General features: G+C 28.6%; 2 protein-coding genes across 4 annotated transcripts; one reads left to right on the top strand and one right to left on the bottom strand.

The window, feature by feature from the left end:
• Nucleotides 1-266: 266 nt before the first annotated feature.
• Nucleotides 267-7,464, bottom strand: LOC113846134 (glycosyltransferase BC10-like). 3 transcript variants are annotated; one of them, XR_003501637.1, is made up of 12 exons: nt 7,095-7,292; nt 5,989-6,501; nt 5,008-5,106; nt 4,022-4,122; nt 3,854-3,925; nt 3,648-3,738; nt 3,073-3,153; nt 2,133-2,192; nt 1,929-2,051; nt 1,133-1,207; nt 996-1,034; nt 322-915 (listed from the first exon to the last, which is right to left on the bottom strand). XR_003501637.1 is itself a non-coding variant. In XM_027474075.1 (11 exons), the coding sequence occupies exons 2-11, from the start codon at nt 6,370-6,372 to the stop codon at nt 787-789; spliced, it is 1,179 nt and encodes a 392-aa protein (XP_027329876.1). In that variant the 5' UTR covers nt 6,373-6,501; nt 7,095-7,365; the 3' UTR covers nt 267-786. The 3 variants fall into 3 exon arrangements, 2 of the variants coding, with proteins under 2 accessions (XP_027329876.1, XP_027329875.1); XM_027474075.1 differs by lacking the exon at nt 1,133-1,207 and having other exon boundaries at nt 267-915; nt 7,095-7,365; XM_027474074.1 differs by lacking the exons at nt 1,133-1,207; nt 7,095-7,292 and adding an exon at nt 7,404-7,464.
• A 9,257-nt stretch (nt 7,465-16,721) lies between these two features.
• LOC113848477 lies at nt 16,722-17,217 on the top strand. Its single transcript, XM_027478011.1, has one exon. The coding sequence runs from the start codon at nt 16,722-16,724 to the stop codon at nt 17,193-17,195; it is 474 nt and encodes a 157-aa protein (XP_027333812.1). The 3' UTR covers nt 17,196-17,217.
• Nucleotides 17,218-18,785: the final 1,568 nt, after the last annotated feature.

Genomic DNA, 18,785 nt, shown 5'->3' with positions numbered 1-18,785 from the left:
CTTGTAATTTGGGTTTCTGCTAAGTTATGCAAGCCCAGCTATCATACATTCTGCATGGTTTCAAATAGGTTCATTATTGAGAGTAAGTGACTGTTTAATCAAAAGATGGGTAAAATTATTTTAAAATAAATTTTCTATTGCAAATTATCACATCATTCAAGTTTAATCTTTGCAAACCTCGCCAGAAATTATTATCATCTGTTTCAGCAGAACCAATACTTCAACTAAATATGACTACAAGATTCAAATTATACATCCTCATGTTAAAATTCAAATTCTTAATTCATAAATGAATCGATACTGAAGAGACTTACAGCCAGGAAAAGAATACGGACAAGATGCCAGCAACATAGCATCAAAGAGATACACATAAGAATTGGCCAATGAATTTCTGAATGGATACAGTAACAAGTTGTATTTTCAACTAAACAATTTGCAAGTTGTACAAAGATCAACAACCATAAGATGAGCTAATATAGTTCTCCCAGAATCTATCATCTATCATGTAAAATACAAAACTTAGATAACCCGAAATGGAAGGAAAAAAATAAGTCATCCATCCATCTCCAAGGAAGGAACTCTAAATCGTTAGCCTCCTCTCCTGTCCACGTTAGGCCACCTGAACTCTGCCAGGTCACCTTACAATCAATATCTGCGGCTGGCAGGCGATCAAGCCTCAATAATAACGCTGCAATTTACAAATCTCATCTCATGCCATATGAGAAACCAATATGGGGGCCGAAAGCAACAACTTATCCGACCAAAGAATCGATCAAAACAGCTGGCTTAAGGTTTTGAATAATTAGAAAGTACATGCAACAAATTATTCAGTGTTTCAGGAGTGAATTTCCTAGCAAATAGGTAACATGGCTTCTGAACCCCATTCCATAAGCAAGGCCAACGTTGCACTTCTTTCTGTGGAAACATAAGAAAATTTGTCAAGCTGGTTAACTCAATCTCAATAAATCAGATCAGTAAAGCTCTCGTATACATACCTTCTCATCACTGGTGACATGTACACTAACATCAATGGACTGCAAAAATAACAATCATCATGAATATCCGTGCACTAAACTTGACAACAAATAAAAAAGGCAACACTAAGTTGACAAAAAAGTTGCAGTAAACTTACTGAAGTTCAACAACAACAATAATAAGACAATTGTGGCCAGGGGGGTTCCCCCACTTGATTGGTATTTTACTTTTCCTAAAAGTATATAATGTTGTGTTTCAGTTTTACTATAACTAGATGAGAGAGAGAGATAAGAATTGACAATACAAATTAACCAAAGGCTACAAACCATCCCACCCACTTTCAAATATTCATTCAATTTTTAGATTTAGAAAGAGAAAACTGTCATACTCATACCTCATGCAAAATTGTTTTTTTTTTTTTTAATTTACTAGTATCACAGGTACTTCTAATACCAAGAATGCATATGGATTGCCAACAAGCTTCGAACTCAATTGGCACCAGTCTCAGAGTCTTGTGCTATTTTGGATTGATGGAAATGGGTCAAATGACATTAGTTGTCATTACATCGATTGTGTAAATTAGGATGGAATAGATTTCATCCAATAATGCTTTTCTTTTTCCCTAATTTGAGATTGTAGAATGAAACCAAATTGTTATTTTACTAATCTCCTTATCAATCTACTCGGTGATCATCCAAAAAATGAAATGGAAACATCCATTTCATCAGAAAATATCTACAGATTGGTATATAGTTTAACTACATTCATTCTTATCCCATCTTATTCCATTCTGTTCCACTCATCATTGGATATCCCAACAGCTTAAGACTGGAATGTAATGATGATGCTGAGGGTTTTACCCTCAGCAAGGCCACGTACCCATCTCCTCTACATAATAGATTGCCAAAAAGAATTAATATGAATTGTAAAAGTTAGTTTTAGCAGAACCATACCGTTATATTCTTTAAAAGCTCATAAGTGACATCCTGAGCCCTATATGATTTTGGATGCCATTTTCTCTCAGACCAGTCAACATGAGTGACTGACCAGTTTGCAATTCCACCAGGATCAACCATCTAATCCAGAGTCATAAGCTAATTAGCTGAAGATTGAAAATTGTTAAAACAAAAGAAATGTATTACAATTTAAACTCTCACCTGGAAGAAGGTCGGCAAGTAATGCTCATCGGCAATGCAATTCCTGCCCTCCAAACCAGGCTGTAATAAGAAATTTCACATCAATATTGAATTTGTAGTTCCATGGAAATCACTAGATATAGATAATTTTCACATCAGCTCTGTGTTGCCTAGGACAATAAGGTGTTTCACTTCTAGTTTGGACAGCAGAACATATTGAGGATTTAAAATTTTACATTATTATGAGCAACTAGATAGTCCAATCGCCTTAATCAAGTAAGCAACAACACTAGCACACAACATGACTAGATATAGATCATTTGCACATCATCTGTGTGCTCCCTGGGACAATAAGGTTTTTCTTCCAGTTTGCACATCAGCACAAATATGGGATTTGAAATTCTAAATTATTGGAGCATAGATTACTCAGTGAACTTAATCACATAGAATAAGCAACACTGGCATACAAGATAAGATCAACAATATTGAAGGTGATGACACTTTTGCATTCCACACATTGCGAATGTTAGAATATTTTGTGGCACCCCATACCTGTACCAGAAAGGGTAGCATAGCTGGGCAATGCACTGAAGCTTTTCTTTTTTCAAGGGGAAAAAAAAGAGAGGATTGTACAAAGCCAACAATTTTCCATAACATCTTGCATAAAGTTTTCAGAAAATACATATTTTGGAGAAAATATATTCAAGAAAAAAATAAAAATACAAGTAATAATATGCAGCATCCATATATTGCTTGAAAATATTTTCAGTAAGAATATGCAAGACAAGTATCTTGAACCTCATAAAATGAAACATTAAACATGCTTGGCTTGATCACTAGAAAAAGTTAACGCAGAACTAAATATGGTTGAATTCAACACAAAATACTTATGGAGAATTGATTAAAGTATTAAAAAAATGTTTTGAATATTAATGATAATGCAATTTAAAAGCAACTTCACCTGGCAGTAAGCCCGAAATTTTGAGTAGTACAGACTATCAGCCATGACTATAATTGCATGCTGCCGTTTCAAAGAAAACCACTGCAGAACAGGTTAAACAATGAGGCAGTGACATATAAATGGGTTACATATATAAACTTTCTGAGTTGCCAAGCATTAGACTATGAGAGGACAAAACACTTGAAAGGAATAGGAGTGTGGTGATATTGAATGACAGTAAGATGTTGATTGGGTGACCAAAAGATATAAGAGTGAGAAATTTCACGCATGATCACAGTATTATTCTTGTTATTGACAATGTCATCACAGACTTGTGACAAATGACTCAATTCTGCCTAGAGTTGCAATTGACATGCTTGCATAGCCTATTGACATGAATCACACAAGGTTATGGAAAAATGGCAACTTTTGTTTATCTAGTTGGTATCCAGTGAAAAGGGTGATTGTAAAATAAAGTAGCCTAAACAGTTTGTTCAAATTGTAGATTCATTGTATTAAATAAGCATGGTTAGTTGGTTACTATTGAAAATGATGAATTCCTAGCTCCAACGTGGCTTTTTTTAGCAAGAATATACCTGTGCACCCTTTCTAAAGTCCTTCACCTCAACTTCTGGTAACATGCGATCTGAATACCTCCCATTGCCATGAGGACCAGGATCCTTAAAGCTAGAAAAGGAAAAGTTTGCATTAATAAAGGACATCAAATAGATAGACGAAAGAAGAAGAGCTATTGTCCCCATAAAAGCATAGAGTGACATGAGTGAAATTCTGCTGGACTTACCAGTCTACAAAGCTGATATTCGTATTCATCAGATAGTTATAAATATAGTCAAAATGATACAGAGGCACACAGCTGTAAAACCAATATAAACAATCAGAAATTGATAAAAACTATAAAACTTATTAATCAGCAAGATCGGAATTAAAAGCAATCTCAAAACTAATTTACCTATCAGACAATAAAACAAATTGCTGGTTGTCAGGATCTTGAAGGGCATTTGCCAATAGCCGTCTCTCTGCATCAACCATAGAAATTTTCCCCCACACAACCTGTAACAAGACTTCCAATTAAAAGAACAGCTTACTAGAAAACCACAGATTATATAGGTAAACAACAGATAACTACACTTGCTATCATTACCGCTATTATTAGAACAAAAACAGTTGAACTTAATAAATACATTCAGAATTATTTCCCCAAAAAAAAAATACAAGAAGATTAAAAATTCCTAAAGCATGCTAAATAAAATTAAATTCACACAGAGCACAAACCCAAACTGGACTTATTGATTTCTTAGTTTAGTTCACTTGAAGAAAACAAAATATACTTTAATCACATATTTAACAAGGAAAGAGTGCAATAGAATTTTAAGTACTATTATTTTAGGATACCAGTGCAAAATACCAACATGTCATATGATCTGGCATGTTCTTACTAGTGTTTGCTTTTCTGCTCTGGATTAAATAAAATGTCTGACCAAAGCATGCAGTAAATAGTTAATATATCAGTTAATCTCTCAAGTCAACAATAATATTCTATTTTCCTACCATCAAAAGTAGTGAGTTCAACACGAGATAAAACATTAAGTCAAATACATTCAGGACCTGTTTGTTTAAGAATTAAAATAAAAACGAGTGATTCCATGATGGCATACAACTTTTTAAATGCGTATTTTAATTACATAATTATTGAAAAAACACTAAAATAGTTTTTTTTTAAGGTTTTTGATATTTATAAAAAAATTAAATAATTATTGAAAAAAATTTTAAATGCATATTTTAAGTAAAACCATTTTTTCTTTAAAAAAAAAAAAACTGATACAATATGGACCATCAAAATATGATTTGCATATTGCATAAGATAACATATATTTAAGACAAGTAAAATTCACAACTGATAGTAAAATTAACAATAACAACAGTGAATATATGTACCTGATCACTGCGTATATCCTGATTAACAAAATAACGGCTCACATGAACTGGTTTAGTCTTGGATGCATGCACATAAACAGAGAACTTCCCTTCATGACCCTGCCAAAAAAGAGGAGAGCATATTCTAGGTAAATGCAGACCACAAGAACAGGACTCAAGCACAGACAAACAAGCACTAACCAATGAAATTACAAAAACAAGCTAAGGATATTTATTCATAACAACACATATATGAGAAGTTTATCAGTAAAACATATTTTGCATCTTGTGTTGTATTGTATGTCTATACCAACAGAAATTTTAAGGGCCAAACACTAATAAGCATTAAAGAGCACTTTAGTTTGAGGAAACTCCGGTAAGTGCCCAAAGCTGTAAAAAGACATCACTGTCACAACTGTGTCTAAAAACACTTCTCATACAACAGGGGAAGAGGAGTGTAAGTTATGTAGGAAGAACCACAATTATCTAACATGTTAACTATTTCTTTCAAAATACTGAATCAAAATCAGACTATTTGAATTATTTTAATCAAGCAAAAGTTCCCTTCCCGCATCCTTCCCCAGAAGCAATAGAGACCACTAACAGCTTTATGTAAAGCATCTGTGCAAGCCAAGGGTGCAATAAGCAACTCCTTTTTGTTAAACATTCCAATTCAGTTATCTGACAAAGGAATGGAATTCTCAAAGTCTCCCAAGTCCCTACAATTTTATGCTTCATTTACCAAAAACTTCTAATAAAAGAATCATCGTAGACAAAAAGAGGTGTTCCAATATAGAGGAATTCTTAGTGTCATTTGAGCAAGCAACAAACCATTTTTCTTGGCGATAAAAGAAATTCAGGATATCAACTACACTATTAAACTGCCTATCTTCTCTGAGATAAAAACAAGTGTCACATATATTTTGATGAGGAACATTCCAAAGTGAGAATTGAGAAATAATAGATTGAACATATTAAATCAGACAAGTAACAAATTCTTACTTGGAAAAACTTGTCCCACAGTTTTTCAAACGGCAAAGAACCAGGTGACAAAAACATGAAGGCAATTTTTGAACTTTTGGAAACAATTGGTGGTGAGTTCAAAATATCCTTAATCACAACACGTGACGCAATCTCCTCATCAGTATATTCTCTTGCAGGTATAGGTGGTAGCCAATTAACAAAACCCTTGCATCCTCTAGAAGAGAAGACATAGCAGGCTGACCTGCTCTGCGGTGGGTAGATATACGCACAGATCAGAAAGACGCATACAAACAACACCAAGATAATAATCCACATAGGCTTCTTCATGTGAGGACGGTGGCGTGGCCCAGACAGTATCTGCATATCTCCCATGCCTAGACGCCAAACTTTTGCTGTCTTCATCTAAGCAAATGCATCAAGTTTTCACCTCCAACTAGTCTCCTTCTCATCCACATGCACCATCCCTCGAACACACAAAAACAAAGAACAGATAGGCTACAATGAACCTTGGACAAACTGAGGCAGAAAAATCTGAAAACGAAAACACAGAAAAGCAAGTGCATTAGCAAACAAGTCAACCTTCTTCAACCACTGAACTTCACACAGAAATCCATACCTATCAAATGAATAACAACCCCCATGATCTTAATAAGAGACAGACAAACAAAACATCACACAAGGACCCCAACACAATATCCATCAACCCTTAATAAATGGCAACATTCAAGAATAAAGAAGAATTTTAAGATAAAATGCACAAAACTCGAGCAATTAATTAACAATACAATGACAGGTGGCAATCAATGAAGGTTTAGGAGTATCCCAATTCCCAACAGCAAGAACAACATCAATCAATTATCGAAATCAAAGAGTGGTGAATTTAATCCTATCAACTCAACCACCGTTGGGTAAAAATCAAAGAGAAATCGAAACCCCAGTTTGAAAAATCTTGCAAGACACTAAACAATCTCACCTAATTTGGACATTTAAAAAAAAAAACTCCTGGTGTGTCGTTTCTACTTGCTTAATCCCTAATTCCCCAACAATTAAGCGACGATAATTTCAAATAAAAAAAGTCCCTCTCTCTATATATATGAGGAAGAGAGAGTAATGAGATACAGTACCTGAAACGGTTACGGTGAAGCGAAGAAAAAGAATGATTAGAAGGGAAAGATGCAACCTTAGGGTAGGGCACAGCCAAGAATCACAAGAGTGAAGAGTGTGTGTGTGTGTGTGTGTGTGTGTGTTGGATGGGATTTGGGATTTGGGATTTGGGATTCGGAATTCGGAATTCGGAATTCGGAACTAGGAATTAGGATTATAGAAAGAAAGGGAAACCTTTTTTATTTTATTTAATTTAATTTAAAAGAATAGAATAATTGAGTGTGTTCGTATGCGGAACAAACAGAAACAGAAAGAGTCGTTTTGTTTACCATTGCAATTGCAGCCGGCCATTCCATTGGTTCCTCCTCCCCTTTTGCCTTTTCTTCCCTTTTTTTTTTTCTCTTCTTACTCTTTTAATATATTTATTCTCAGTTTAAATCACATTAACAGTTATAATTACAAATTCTCATTGTCATTTTTAAAATCACAAAGATTTTCTTACATGGTTTTCTAATTGATCCCACACTTTCCCTTCATAAAGTAAACCCATCAATTAAATAAAAATCAGTGTTGCCATTTCAGAAAAAAAAATAAAAATTCCCATCTAACTCGAAGTGATATTCAGGTAAAGTTTTCTAACTTTGAAATTTCATCTAAAAAAATTGTCAATTAAACAGCATTTTGAATTTTAACTTACAATATATTTGATAAATATAAGATATTTGTGTAAATTTTTATAAGATAAATTTATTATTTTGATATTTGATTTATTTTATTTAAATTTAGTTCTTTATTAAAATTTTGTTTGATCTTTTATTTTTTTTTTAGTTTAGTCAATTACATCTATATTCTACTGAAAATAGTTTTATTTGAATCAAGAAAATTTATTATAAAAAGTAAAACAAAAAAATATTAAATACAATTACGTTTATTAAAATTTAAGCTAAAAATTATAAGTTAAATTAGAAATTTTTTATTAATTTATTAACATATTCTGTAATTTTTATTATTAGCTATTCAACTAAATTAATTACTATTTTTTTTACATTTGTTTCTTAATTTTTGCTGTATTATTATTATCATATCTCACTTAATTGGTGTAGTAAAACATACTTGACAAGAAAATAACCTATTTAATTGATGTTTGAAAATTAAAATACTGAAATAAAACATTAAAAAATTAGAAGGTTGAAATGAAATAAAAATAAAACAAAAAATCAACAAAATTAGATAATCAATATATTAATTTTAAATATCCATAACTATAAAAAAGCATGCGTACTTAATATGTTTCTAGAAAATCAAATATAAAAATGAAAAACAGGGTTATTCAAAGTAGGAGAGTCGTTGTTGTTACTTTTTCCCCTCATTGATCCGTTGAAGGAGTCAAAAGAAAGAGAAGATATATATTATATTTGTCCTTTTAAAGTTGAGAATTCACGCACGCTGTTCGCGGGGCTTTCGTGTCCAAAGGAACTTTAGATTTGTATGCATTCTGACTATTCTTTTTTTTTTTATGACTTTAAATGAAATAAAAGTCTAAAACCAAAAGTTTGAATATTTCTTTAATCTTATATTAAATATCACTTATTAATGATATATATCTTAATAAAATAATTATTTTTATTAATTATTATAGTAAAATAAATAGTTTTATTAAAATACTTATATTAAAAATCTAATATTATTATAGTGGTTAGTTGATAAAAGAAATTTATTATTTTTTGTATTTAATGCTTTACTCTTTTTCTTCAAATTATCTTTATTAAAATATAAAAAAAAAACATCATCATTTTTATTTTTCTTTCATTTTAATCATAAAAAATTGTGAAAAAAAATTATATCCAAACATCCCTTTCAATTGGTCAACAAAATCTTTAATAATAATAATTAAAAATAAGATAGTACAATATTAAACTTTTTAAAATGGGACCTCTGTTAAATTTGTTTTAAAAGTCAATTTTTATTGAGTCAACCGTATATTATTATTACTATAATTATGTACATAAGATTTTATATAATTTAAACATTTATAAATAATAGTTATTTATTTGTATTTTAAATAAAATTAGATAATAAATAACAAATAACTTTTGAATTGTATAAAATGTTTTGAATCTATCATGCTTCGTTAAAATTTTAAATCCAACAATAAAATTAAAAAATATCCTTAATAAAATTTATAAAAGCAGTGTCATTTAATTTAATCATATAACTACAATAATAACAAGGACACTCAACTTACCTAGGGACTCCAAAGTGTATTGCGTGCAAAATGACTTTTTGGAGGGCGAAAGGTTGGGAGGAGGAATGAGTACGTAGCACCCCAGAAAGAAGCATCCCTAGTTAGCAGTTGTATGGGAAAGGAAAACATGCCAAAATTTATATTTTAAACAAATATATTTAAAATTTATATTTTTAATGTAAAAAAATAAATTAATATAAATTTAATATATTTATTATTATACATAATATATAATTTTTTAATTTTAATTTAAAATATATGTTCTCTCTTTTTTTCTTCTTTAAAAACTCTCCTCCTAAACATTTCCTAAATGTTTCATGCACCTTCTATCATTCAACTATGCTTGTTTTAAAATTCTCTTAGATTCTTCAATACTAAATTGATTTATAAGCAATTTAGTATTACCAACTGCATTTTGGTACGATTTTCACAAGTCAATGTTTTTCTTTGTTTTGTAAGCATGAAATCGGTTTTAGGCATAGGGCAGGGGTGGCAAAATAATAATGATAAAAAGTTAATGGAGGGTGTAATTTCTAAAATCTAAAATTCTTTTTCTTTTTACTTCTGCTGTGAGGTTTGGAAAATAATATATATAATATATTAAAATTAATAGAAATATTAGTTAATCTATATACTGATTATTTGTATATAAAGTTTTATCTCATATGACGTGCATGGTTATCTTATAATTTAAATATTAAAATTTTTTTATGTAAAACTTCGTTAATGTATTATGTAAGCATCCCTGTTCACATGATTTAAAAATTAGTACACTTTATTGTAACGTTTTATTGTGTTGTGCGAAACTTTACACTCATAATAATTTAAATGTAAATATGATATCTTTGTTCTTTGATTGAATATCCTCACAAATAAAGCTATGAAAGTAATTTTTAGAGTTAGGTAACAGTTTAGTGAACTTTTCTTTAAAATGTTGACTCCAGAATACCAAAACATTCGTGTAGTATTTATAAGAATGTTAGAAAACATACAGTAACAATGTATTTATAAATATTTTTTTCTTTAACATTAAATGACATTTTTACAATTATATAGAAAATATCGCTCAAAATATCAAGTACTTTTCCTGTAACTTTTTGCATATTAATTTTGTTTGATATATTTTACAATGGTCATACGTGAAAATGTTTTGTAAATCAATCTTCTAAAAGGTTCTTTAGTATCAATTTTTTTTTCTTAATTATAAATTTGTTATAATATTTTTATTTGTCAAAAGATTTGAATAAAAATAATAAAAATATCGGTAATTAAAGCACAAATAGAAAATATGAAAAATAATATAGCCAATTTCAAAGTCGTCGTTCATTACTAAAGCTATTTAACGTGTTCCTCATACTCTTTTGAAATTCAAGAACGAGGTAACTGTGTGTCTAAATCATTACATCAACGAGTCAATTAAAAAGCGTGTGAGAATTAATTGACGAAGACTAACAAAACAAATCAGTTTTTAACTTAATCTTTTAATTAATTAACGACGGATCGCTATATTCTCATCTATTGTTTTTTAAGCATTTACTAAACAGTACGAGACCTTTAGGCATCAAAAGTTTATGAAATAAAAAATAATCAATCAGGACAAGCGTTTATGAACAGAAGGAAAATAAAATGTTATTGAATAGGAAATAGCCAATCAAATTTAAGATCATGCGATACGAATTTGTCATCTTACTGAAAATTATTTTTGTTATTTTTTAATGTAAAGTTTTAATCTAAACGGTATGAAACCAGCACGAAAGGGGTTAATAATCGGTTAATATTATTAACCCCTTCAATTTCATCAAGTTTTAATTTTTTGTTATTAAATTATTTTGTCAAAATTTTAATTTATTATTAAATTAATTGTTTTAAAAAATAATTTTTTATCCTATTTAATCTAAATTTGAGCCGAGTCTTACACCTAAACGTGATAAGTGAGTCTATTATTAATTATTTTTTTATATATATAAAAATTCAAATAGTCATTATTTTTTAAACAATACTGAACTACTTAACACTTAGACTAATTTTTATTGATAAAATAGTCATTATTTTAATCTTGTATAAAAGTTAAATTAATGTAAAAGAATTTATCTTAAAAATTTAACATCCTGTGAAATTAAAACAGCATACAATAAATGATGTAAGAAGAATTAATTATTTGGAATTTTGTCTCTCTTCCTTCTGAATGTTAGTACCTCTGTCAAAAACATATTTCTCTTCCTTTACGACTCTTCTAAGACTTGCTTCACCACTACAATAAATAACAATAAACAAACATAATGTAATTAGAATACTTGAGAAATTTAGTCACTTATGGTTTAGGAATAAAGTATAAAGTAAACATTGGAAGGGATATAAAAGGGTGGTGGTGATGAATATGAGAGAAAAAGAAACATATAAGGTGGTCTTAAAAGTAGAAAGAAGATGAAAAAAAAAAAAAAAAACAGGTAGAAGAAAAATGATGAATAACTAGAAAATAAAAAATATAATGTAAGAATGACTATGAAATCAATGATAAGTGTGACAACAGTAGGTTGGATCATAGTTAATAAAATTAATATTAACTTTTAGTAAATACATATAAGAGAATAAATAAAAATACATTATTTAACATATGATTTTTATCATTATTAATTAAAAATATAAAAAATAATTTTTTTCATTTAATAAAAAAATTTATTTTTATAATTTTTAAATAAATTTTAGTCAATAACAAATAATATGTTTAAAATAATACATTAAAAGGAACACACAGCGTTGGTATCAAATGACAGATTCAATGACAACATATTCAAATATAATTTTATCAGTTTAACTATTGATTAATGTGATAATATTTTAAAGAGATAAAGGTTAGCAACATATTTTATAACAAACTTTTATTATTTATTAAAAATACAAAATTATGTTAGTTTCATTCATAATGTTATATATTTTAAATAAATTTTAACTAATAAACGAGAGTGTGCTGCACTTATTTTTTAAATAAATATTATATATATATATATATATATATATATATTTTACACAATTTACATATTTTTAGACATATAATTTAATTGTAACTATTGATTTATTTTTTAAACATTATATCATCATTAAAATATAGTGAGGCGATAAAAATTAATTTATATTTATTAAATAATGTATAGTTTTTAAAATTGATTTATTTTATAAAAAATCAAATTATATATAATGTATAAATGAGAATGGTTTTTTAATGTAAAAATTAAAGAATAAATCTCAATTATTAAATTTTATTATAAGTGACCAAAATTAAAATTTTTAAGAAGTCACATGACTTATATAAAATTATATCTTTTCAAAGTGATGATATAATTAACTTTACTTTTTTAAATTCTTAACTATTTATATATAATTTTACGATTTAAATTTTTAATCTTAACTCTGTATATTATCGATGGAGTTCAATCAACACCACCATTTATAATTATGTTGACATATATAGTTTATTGCTATAATATAAACTCCCATTTTCTTAATTTGAGAATCATTTCTTCTTTTTGGTAAATCGGCTGGTACTGGACCTTGTTTTTCTGTATTCGTGTCTGGCCCAATCAGAACATTGAGTCCACTCTTTTATTTTTGTCAAACCCAATACTTCTTCTGTTTGTTTATTTGTATCTATCTACTGAAAAAAAAGAATTCTTTTCATTTGACCTTCAAATCAAAAGAGAAAAAAAAAGATAAATCAGATGTGATTCGTAATATATACTCACCACTATTTGCGAGGTGTAAGCTAAGCTGAAATCTACTGATATATGTTTTTTAATAAACAACTTGTTTTATTTGTTAAATAAAAATTATACGTTTTTATTCACAGTTGTTTGAATTATTTTTAAAAAAATATTTATGAATGATTTTTAAGATATTAAATACTTTACTTATATTTTGAATTTTACTGAATAAATCACACATCTCTAATAGTCAGCAGTTTTCAATTTTAACTGAATTTATAGATAGTACAACAAACGGGATATTTATTAATTTTTCTGTAAACCTTATCGGATTTGGAATGGAAAGTTATTGTTTGAGTTTTGAATGAATATATAAAACCAGATGGAGAAAATATAATTCATAAAAGCGACAAGATTCTCTCTCAATCAGATATTAATATAACGTTATTTCTAACATTTAAACTAGAGACAATTGATATATTAAATACAAATTTAATATATTAAATACAAATTTAATATATTAAATACAAATTTTAAAGTTAGAAAAAATTGGAAGTTATAAATTCTAATAAAAGAGGTGTTTGAGTTAAAAGTGTTTGATAAATTAGATGTTAAACTATATACAAGTATAAAATAACAGATAATGATATATTTAATTACTTAACTTTATCTTGAAATTTAGTAATTATTTTTTTTTTTCAAAAAAACTATTCATTTTTTATATTTTATTTTATTTAGCATAATTTTTCATCTAGAAAATTAGAATGATTTTTTTTTAAATGTCCTCTCAAATGAAATAACATGTCATAAATGGATTTATATTATAAAAATAAAAAAAAGTGGTAGAGTGAATGTCTAGAGGTTTGTAAAATAAAAAGGGAAGGAGAATAATAACAATAAAACAAAGAGAATAAATTTGGAAATAAAAAAGAGACGATACATGAATTAACCTTTCAAAAAATGTTACAAGGCATTAAAATAAACTATTTTCCGAATAGATCAAGTATAATTAAACAAGTTTTTAAGTTAGTCAAATAAGTTAAAAGCTTGCCTAATTCCATTACTAAACACACTTAACATAGGATTTATTTATTTACTATTTCAAATACGTGAGATATATTTAAGAAATTAATTTTATTGATACGTTTATTTTGGGATAAATTATACTGGTTCCTCGAGTTTTAATAAAATTATACATGATGTTTTTCTTTTTTTCCTTTTTACATTACATGGTTATCCTTTAATTTATACAATAATATAAGAAACCAAAGTGTTTAGTATTAACGGAAATACTATATAGTATTATATTATTATATAGATTGAGAGAGGTATGTGTTGGATAAGAAAAAGAGAAATTCAGTATAATTTTGGTTTAAAAAAATATCAAGAATGTGTTTTTTGTGATTGATTGAAATTTGTTAAAAATAGTAAAATGAAAGTGAATTTTAGTAAATAGAGAGTAGCATCCATGTAAAATTATTAACAATGAAGAGTGTATTTAAAAAATATATTATTTTGTAAAACATGTGCATGTTCTTCTTGCACCAAATGAGGTCGATGGACGACAAATTTAGACTTCAACGAGAAAGATGATCCAACATTCACGCAACCATTTATGTACATTATTGATGGAATCAGTGGCAACTGGCAAGTGGTAGCTCAGTAGATCCCAAAACTTTTTGTATAGTTTTTTATTGTGTGTATGTAAGCATACATTATAAAAATTAAATTTTAAATTGTCTTAAAATGTTTTTAAAATAATGTTCTCAACTATAAAATAAAATATTAAATATTTGTTTATTTTTAATATATTAAACTTACCCTTTTTCATGTTATATTGTCTTTATTAAACATTGAGAAAATTGTTTGGAATGTATTTTAGGAAAACATAAAAAATTTCTCAGAAGCCCGCAATGAAAATTTTGAGTGTGGAAATCTCCCCATTTGATTCATTTTCATACGAGGATATAAAATAATTATGGCTTAACTTTAATGCCCAAAGTATTTTTAATTTTAAAAGAGATAATCTCATTATTCTAACATTAAATAATCATATATTGCATATATAATCTATCTTTATGTTTTTTGGCATCGATTTCATGTACTCATATTTTGAAACTACTTTTTAAAAAACAATAAAACTCCATTTTTAATGTAAAATCATTTTCTATGACATGCATATCGGAAACCCCTCTAATCGAATCTAAGATCATGTGAACCAAGATCAATCTATTGGGTAAATGGGTATTTTTAAAGAGAGAGCCGGGCTTTGAAGATTTTAAAATGGTACAGAAGAAATTGATTATTTTTAATGCTATAATTATAACTTTTTACGTCAAAATGTGATTTAAAATTATATTTTCTATTACCTGTGACCTTGGCACAAAATGAAGGCTTGAGGAAAAAAAAAAAACCAATCATAAAGACAAAAGAAACTACGAACCAAAACGAAATAGCAGTTTGCTAATTTCATACTTATTTAGGTCTTCATCACACGTATGCTAAAATTGGATACCCGAGTAATCAACTCAATGTTGCCGACCATGCCACACTGGCCAGATCGAAACACATTGAAAAGCAAAAAATAAATGTACTGTGTGTCTGAAAATATATCAACAAAATTTTAAATGTGAATCACAAAAGTTATAATATTTAATAACATTAAAATAAATATAAATTCATCATTATGTAAACGTGTAACTAAATACCATTAATTAATGTCTATCCAAAGTAATGTGAGTAACATGTTTATCTTTAAAATTTAATAAATTAAGATAATAAAATGTTAAGTTAAATTAATGAAGCATACGCTCGCACGTACTATAGAGGCAGGTTAATTTAAAAGTGATTCATGATTTAATATAAATTTTATTCCTTAATTAATATTCTTTAGATACCGGTTAATCAGATCCTCTATTTATACCTAGTGGCGCATATGCACATAGATCAAGCCAACAAAGCAATAAATGATTAATTTTATGTTTACATTGATGAATATAATATTGTGAGATTGATCAATGATGATATATGCACTTAAATTTTCAATGAAATTGATTAATGGCACTGCAAGATTGGCTAAATTATTTCTTAAATTGAACAATTATTGAAAGATGAGATTGGTAGAGCCTAAAGAGTAGAGAGAGAGGTGCTGGAAAGGATTCCCATTGAATGGTTTGACTTTGGTACTTCAACGCTTCCGTCATCTTAACAAAGTAAAACGGCACGCCAAAGTAACTGAATAGGGCCATGGGGACCATGGTATTTGTTTCACATTTCTCATGGTTAGGTTAGAAATTTTGGTTTTTGAAAATAGTGGAATAAGCTTTCTGATTATACTTTAAACTCTATTGTTAATGCAGAACCATACGAACATATCATTATTGCCTGCATGAGACTTGTGCCTGTGGCAGATTTAATCAAGCATTCGTGCCTTCGTTTCAATGAATGATGCTAGTTGATTAATAACACAAACAGCTTGGTAAGAAAAAAACACAGCTTAGATATCCATCAATTTCGTTTCCAAAAGGCTTGATTACCACACACTTATCCATTTACCAATGAACCTATCAATAGTCAAACCCGAGTGGCATATTGCTTACACACACACGAACACTAACATTGACACTAATAAATAAAGGACCATAGCTAGGCATCAATGTTCACTACCTGTCTTTCATTTAGCGTAATACCTAGAGAGTTGAGACATGGGAGCTTGTTTCTCTTACAACTCAAGCTACACCTTCAAGAATGTCTGTGTGGTTCATTACAATGGTTCTGTTGAGGATTTTGAGCAACCCATTTCAGCAAGCCAAGTTATTGCCCCAAAACACTTCCTTTCCTCCTCCACTATGCTTCTTTCCTCTTCCTCAGAGTCACTTAATGGAGATACCCACCTTCAACCTGGGCAAGCGCATTTCATGCTACCATGCTCAATGCTTCAAGCTGATGTTTCTCCAGTGGATCTAGCTAGCCTTCCAAAGAGGCTCACCTCAAGGAGGGCCGGTAGAGTTGGGATGGTAGAGCAATTTGGTATGAGTATGATGAATGGAGGTGGAAGCCCTTGTAGAGTGCAGCCATGGAAACCAATCTTCGACAGCATCAAAGAGAGGCCACTCAAAAGGAGAAGTGAGTCGGATAAAAATGTTGGTGTTTGGAGGGTCTTGGATGGAGGCAACTAAATAGTTGTTTTAGTTTCATGAAACTTCATTCAATCTTACGAAGGGATTAAGTATTTATAGGGCACTTTGGATAAACTTGTTTACAAGAGAAATAAATTAGTATTAAAAATAAATAAAATTTATTTTATAAATTACTTTTTTTAAAATTTATCCAAAGTGGACCACTTCATGTATTTGATTCTTTTAAGTTGTAATCATGAAAGTCTTTAATAACATGTGACTAATTATTAAGTAATGGAAATTGTAGATTTCGTATTCACTTTATTAAAAGTTAAACAAATGTCTTGAAGTGTTTTAAGTTTGATTAATTCTTAGTTTTTTTTTATTTTCATGAAATTTTTTAGATATATTAAAAGTTTGATCCTTGACATATCCGTAATGATGGGTTGAGTTAATATTTTATAACTATTTGGCTTGCCAAAGTGCACGTCAAGATAAGTTGATTCATTAGGTTCATTTTAAATTTTTAAAAATTAAAAATAATTATTTATTTACTAAATATTGATTTTTGTTAATATAATTTTTTTTTTTTGTAATTTTTTCTATTTTTATGTCGATTTTAGGTAGACAAACTTAGTAACCTAATGACTTATCAATTTTTTTTTTTATATACCTACTAGCCTACCTTTTAAGGGACTAAAGTAAAAAATCTAACTCATTTTCTAAACTAGGCAAAGCAGTATTAAACCGTTTTATAACAAACTTTTCGCCTGATGAAGTGGAAGAACCCATTTTGATATCCCTTAAACATAAAAAGAAAAGTTTTGTAATTTCTGGGTTACAATGTGAATTTTTAAATTTTTTAAGTAGGAAACACGAGTTACAACAACAAAGAATTCTTCTTTTTCTTTTTTTTTACAGTTTATTTTAACAACTAATGAATGATTATTTGGTTATGAAGGGAAAGGATTGAATTCATGAAACAGTTGGAGTTTGGTAGCCAAAGTTGTATTCCAGAAGCAACTGCTTCTTCTTCTTCTTCTTTTTATCACAAATTCAATGAGAGATAAATTGGTGTTTCACGTGTATTTCTTTTCTGGAAAACATCTTCGATGGTTCGATGATTCTTTTCCTGCTAATGAATCACGAGTTCATGGCTAGAATTCACAATCAACACGTGGTTGACTTTGACCTTGTTTGTTTTATAATTATAAAAATTAATTTCGCAAATTTTAATAAAACACCCATTTCAATATAAAAATATGCAGTTCAATTAATTTATGGATCCATCTGAGTCATATTTAGAGCTTATTTATATTACATGTGAAACTCAGTTTCTCTACAATTGATAAATTTTGCCTCTCGTAGAAATTGCTTTGAAAAGTTTTTAAACTCCAATTCTACTCAACTTTAACGGTTTAAACTCCTATGAACAGGCTTTTAACAGTTTAAAATCAATTTTATTTAAATCAATTCTACTCAACTGTAGATCAAATAGACACTTGTAGCTCTTTGTAAATTGTAACTAGTAGATTGATTTAGCTACATACTTTGATTTGATAATATCAGACTCCCTTTTATGAGTTTTGAAACACAGAGAAAGTGCTAACAATATGGAATCATTCTTGTGACATACAAAGAGGTAGCAAA

Source organism: Abrus precatorius, unplaced genomic scaffold (assembly GCF_003935025.1).
Source record: "Abrus precatorius isolate BTA unplaced genomic scaffold, Abrus_2018 Scaffold8, whole genome shotgun sequence".
In the NCBI taxonomy this organism is placed as follows: domain Eukaryota; kingdom Viridiplantae; phylum Streptophyta; class Magnoliopsida; order Fabales; family Fabaceae; genus Abrus; species Abrus precatorius.
The sequence above is the reverse complement of the archived record's forward strand: the minus strand, read 5'-3'. Positions and strand labels throughout refer to the sequence as shown.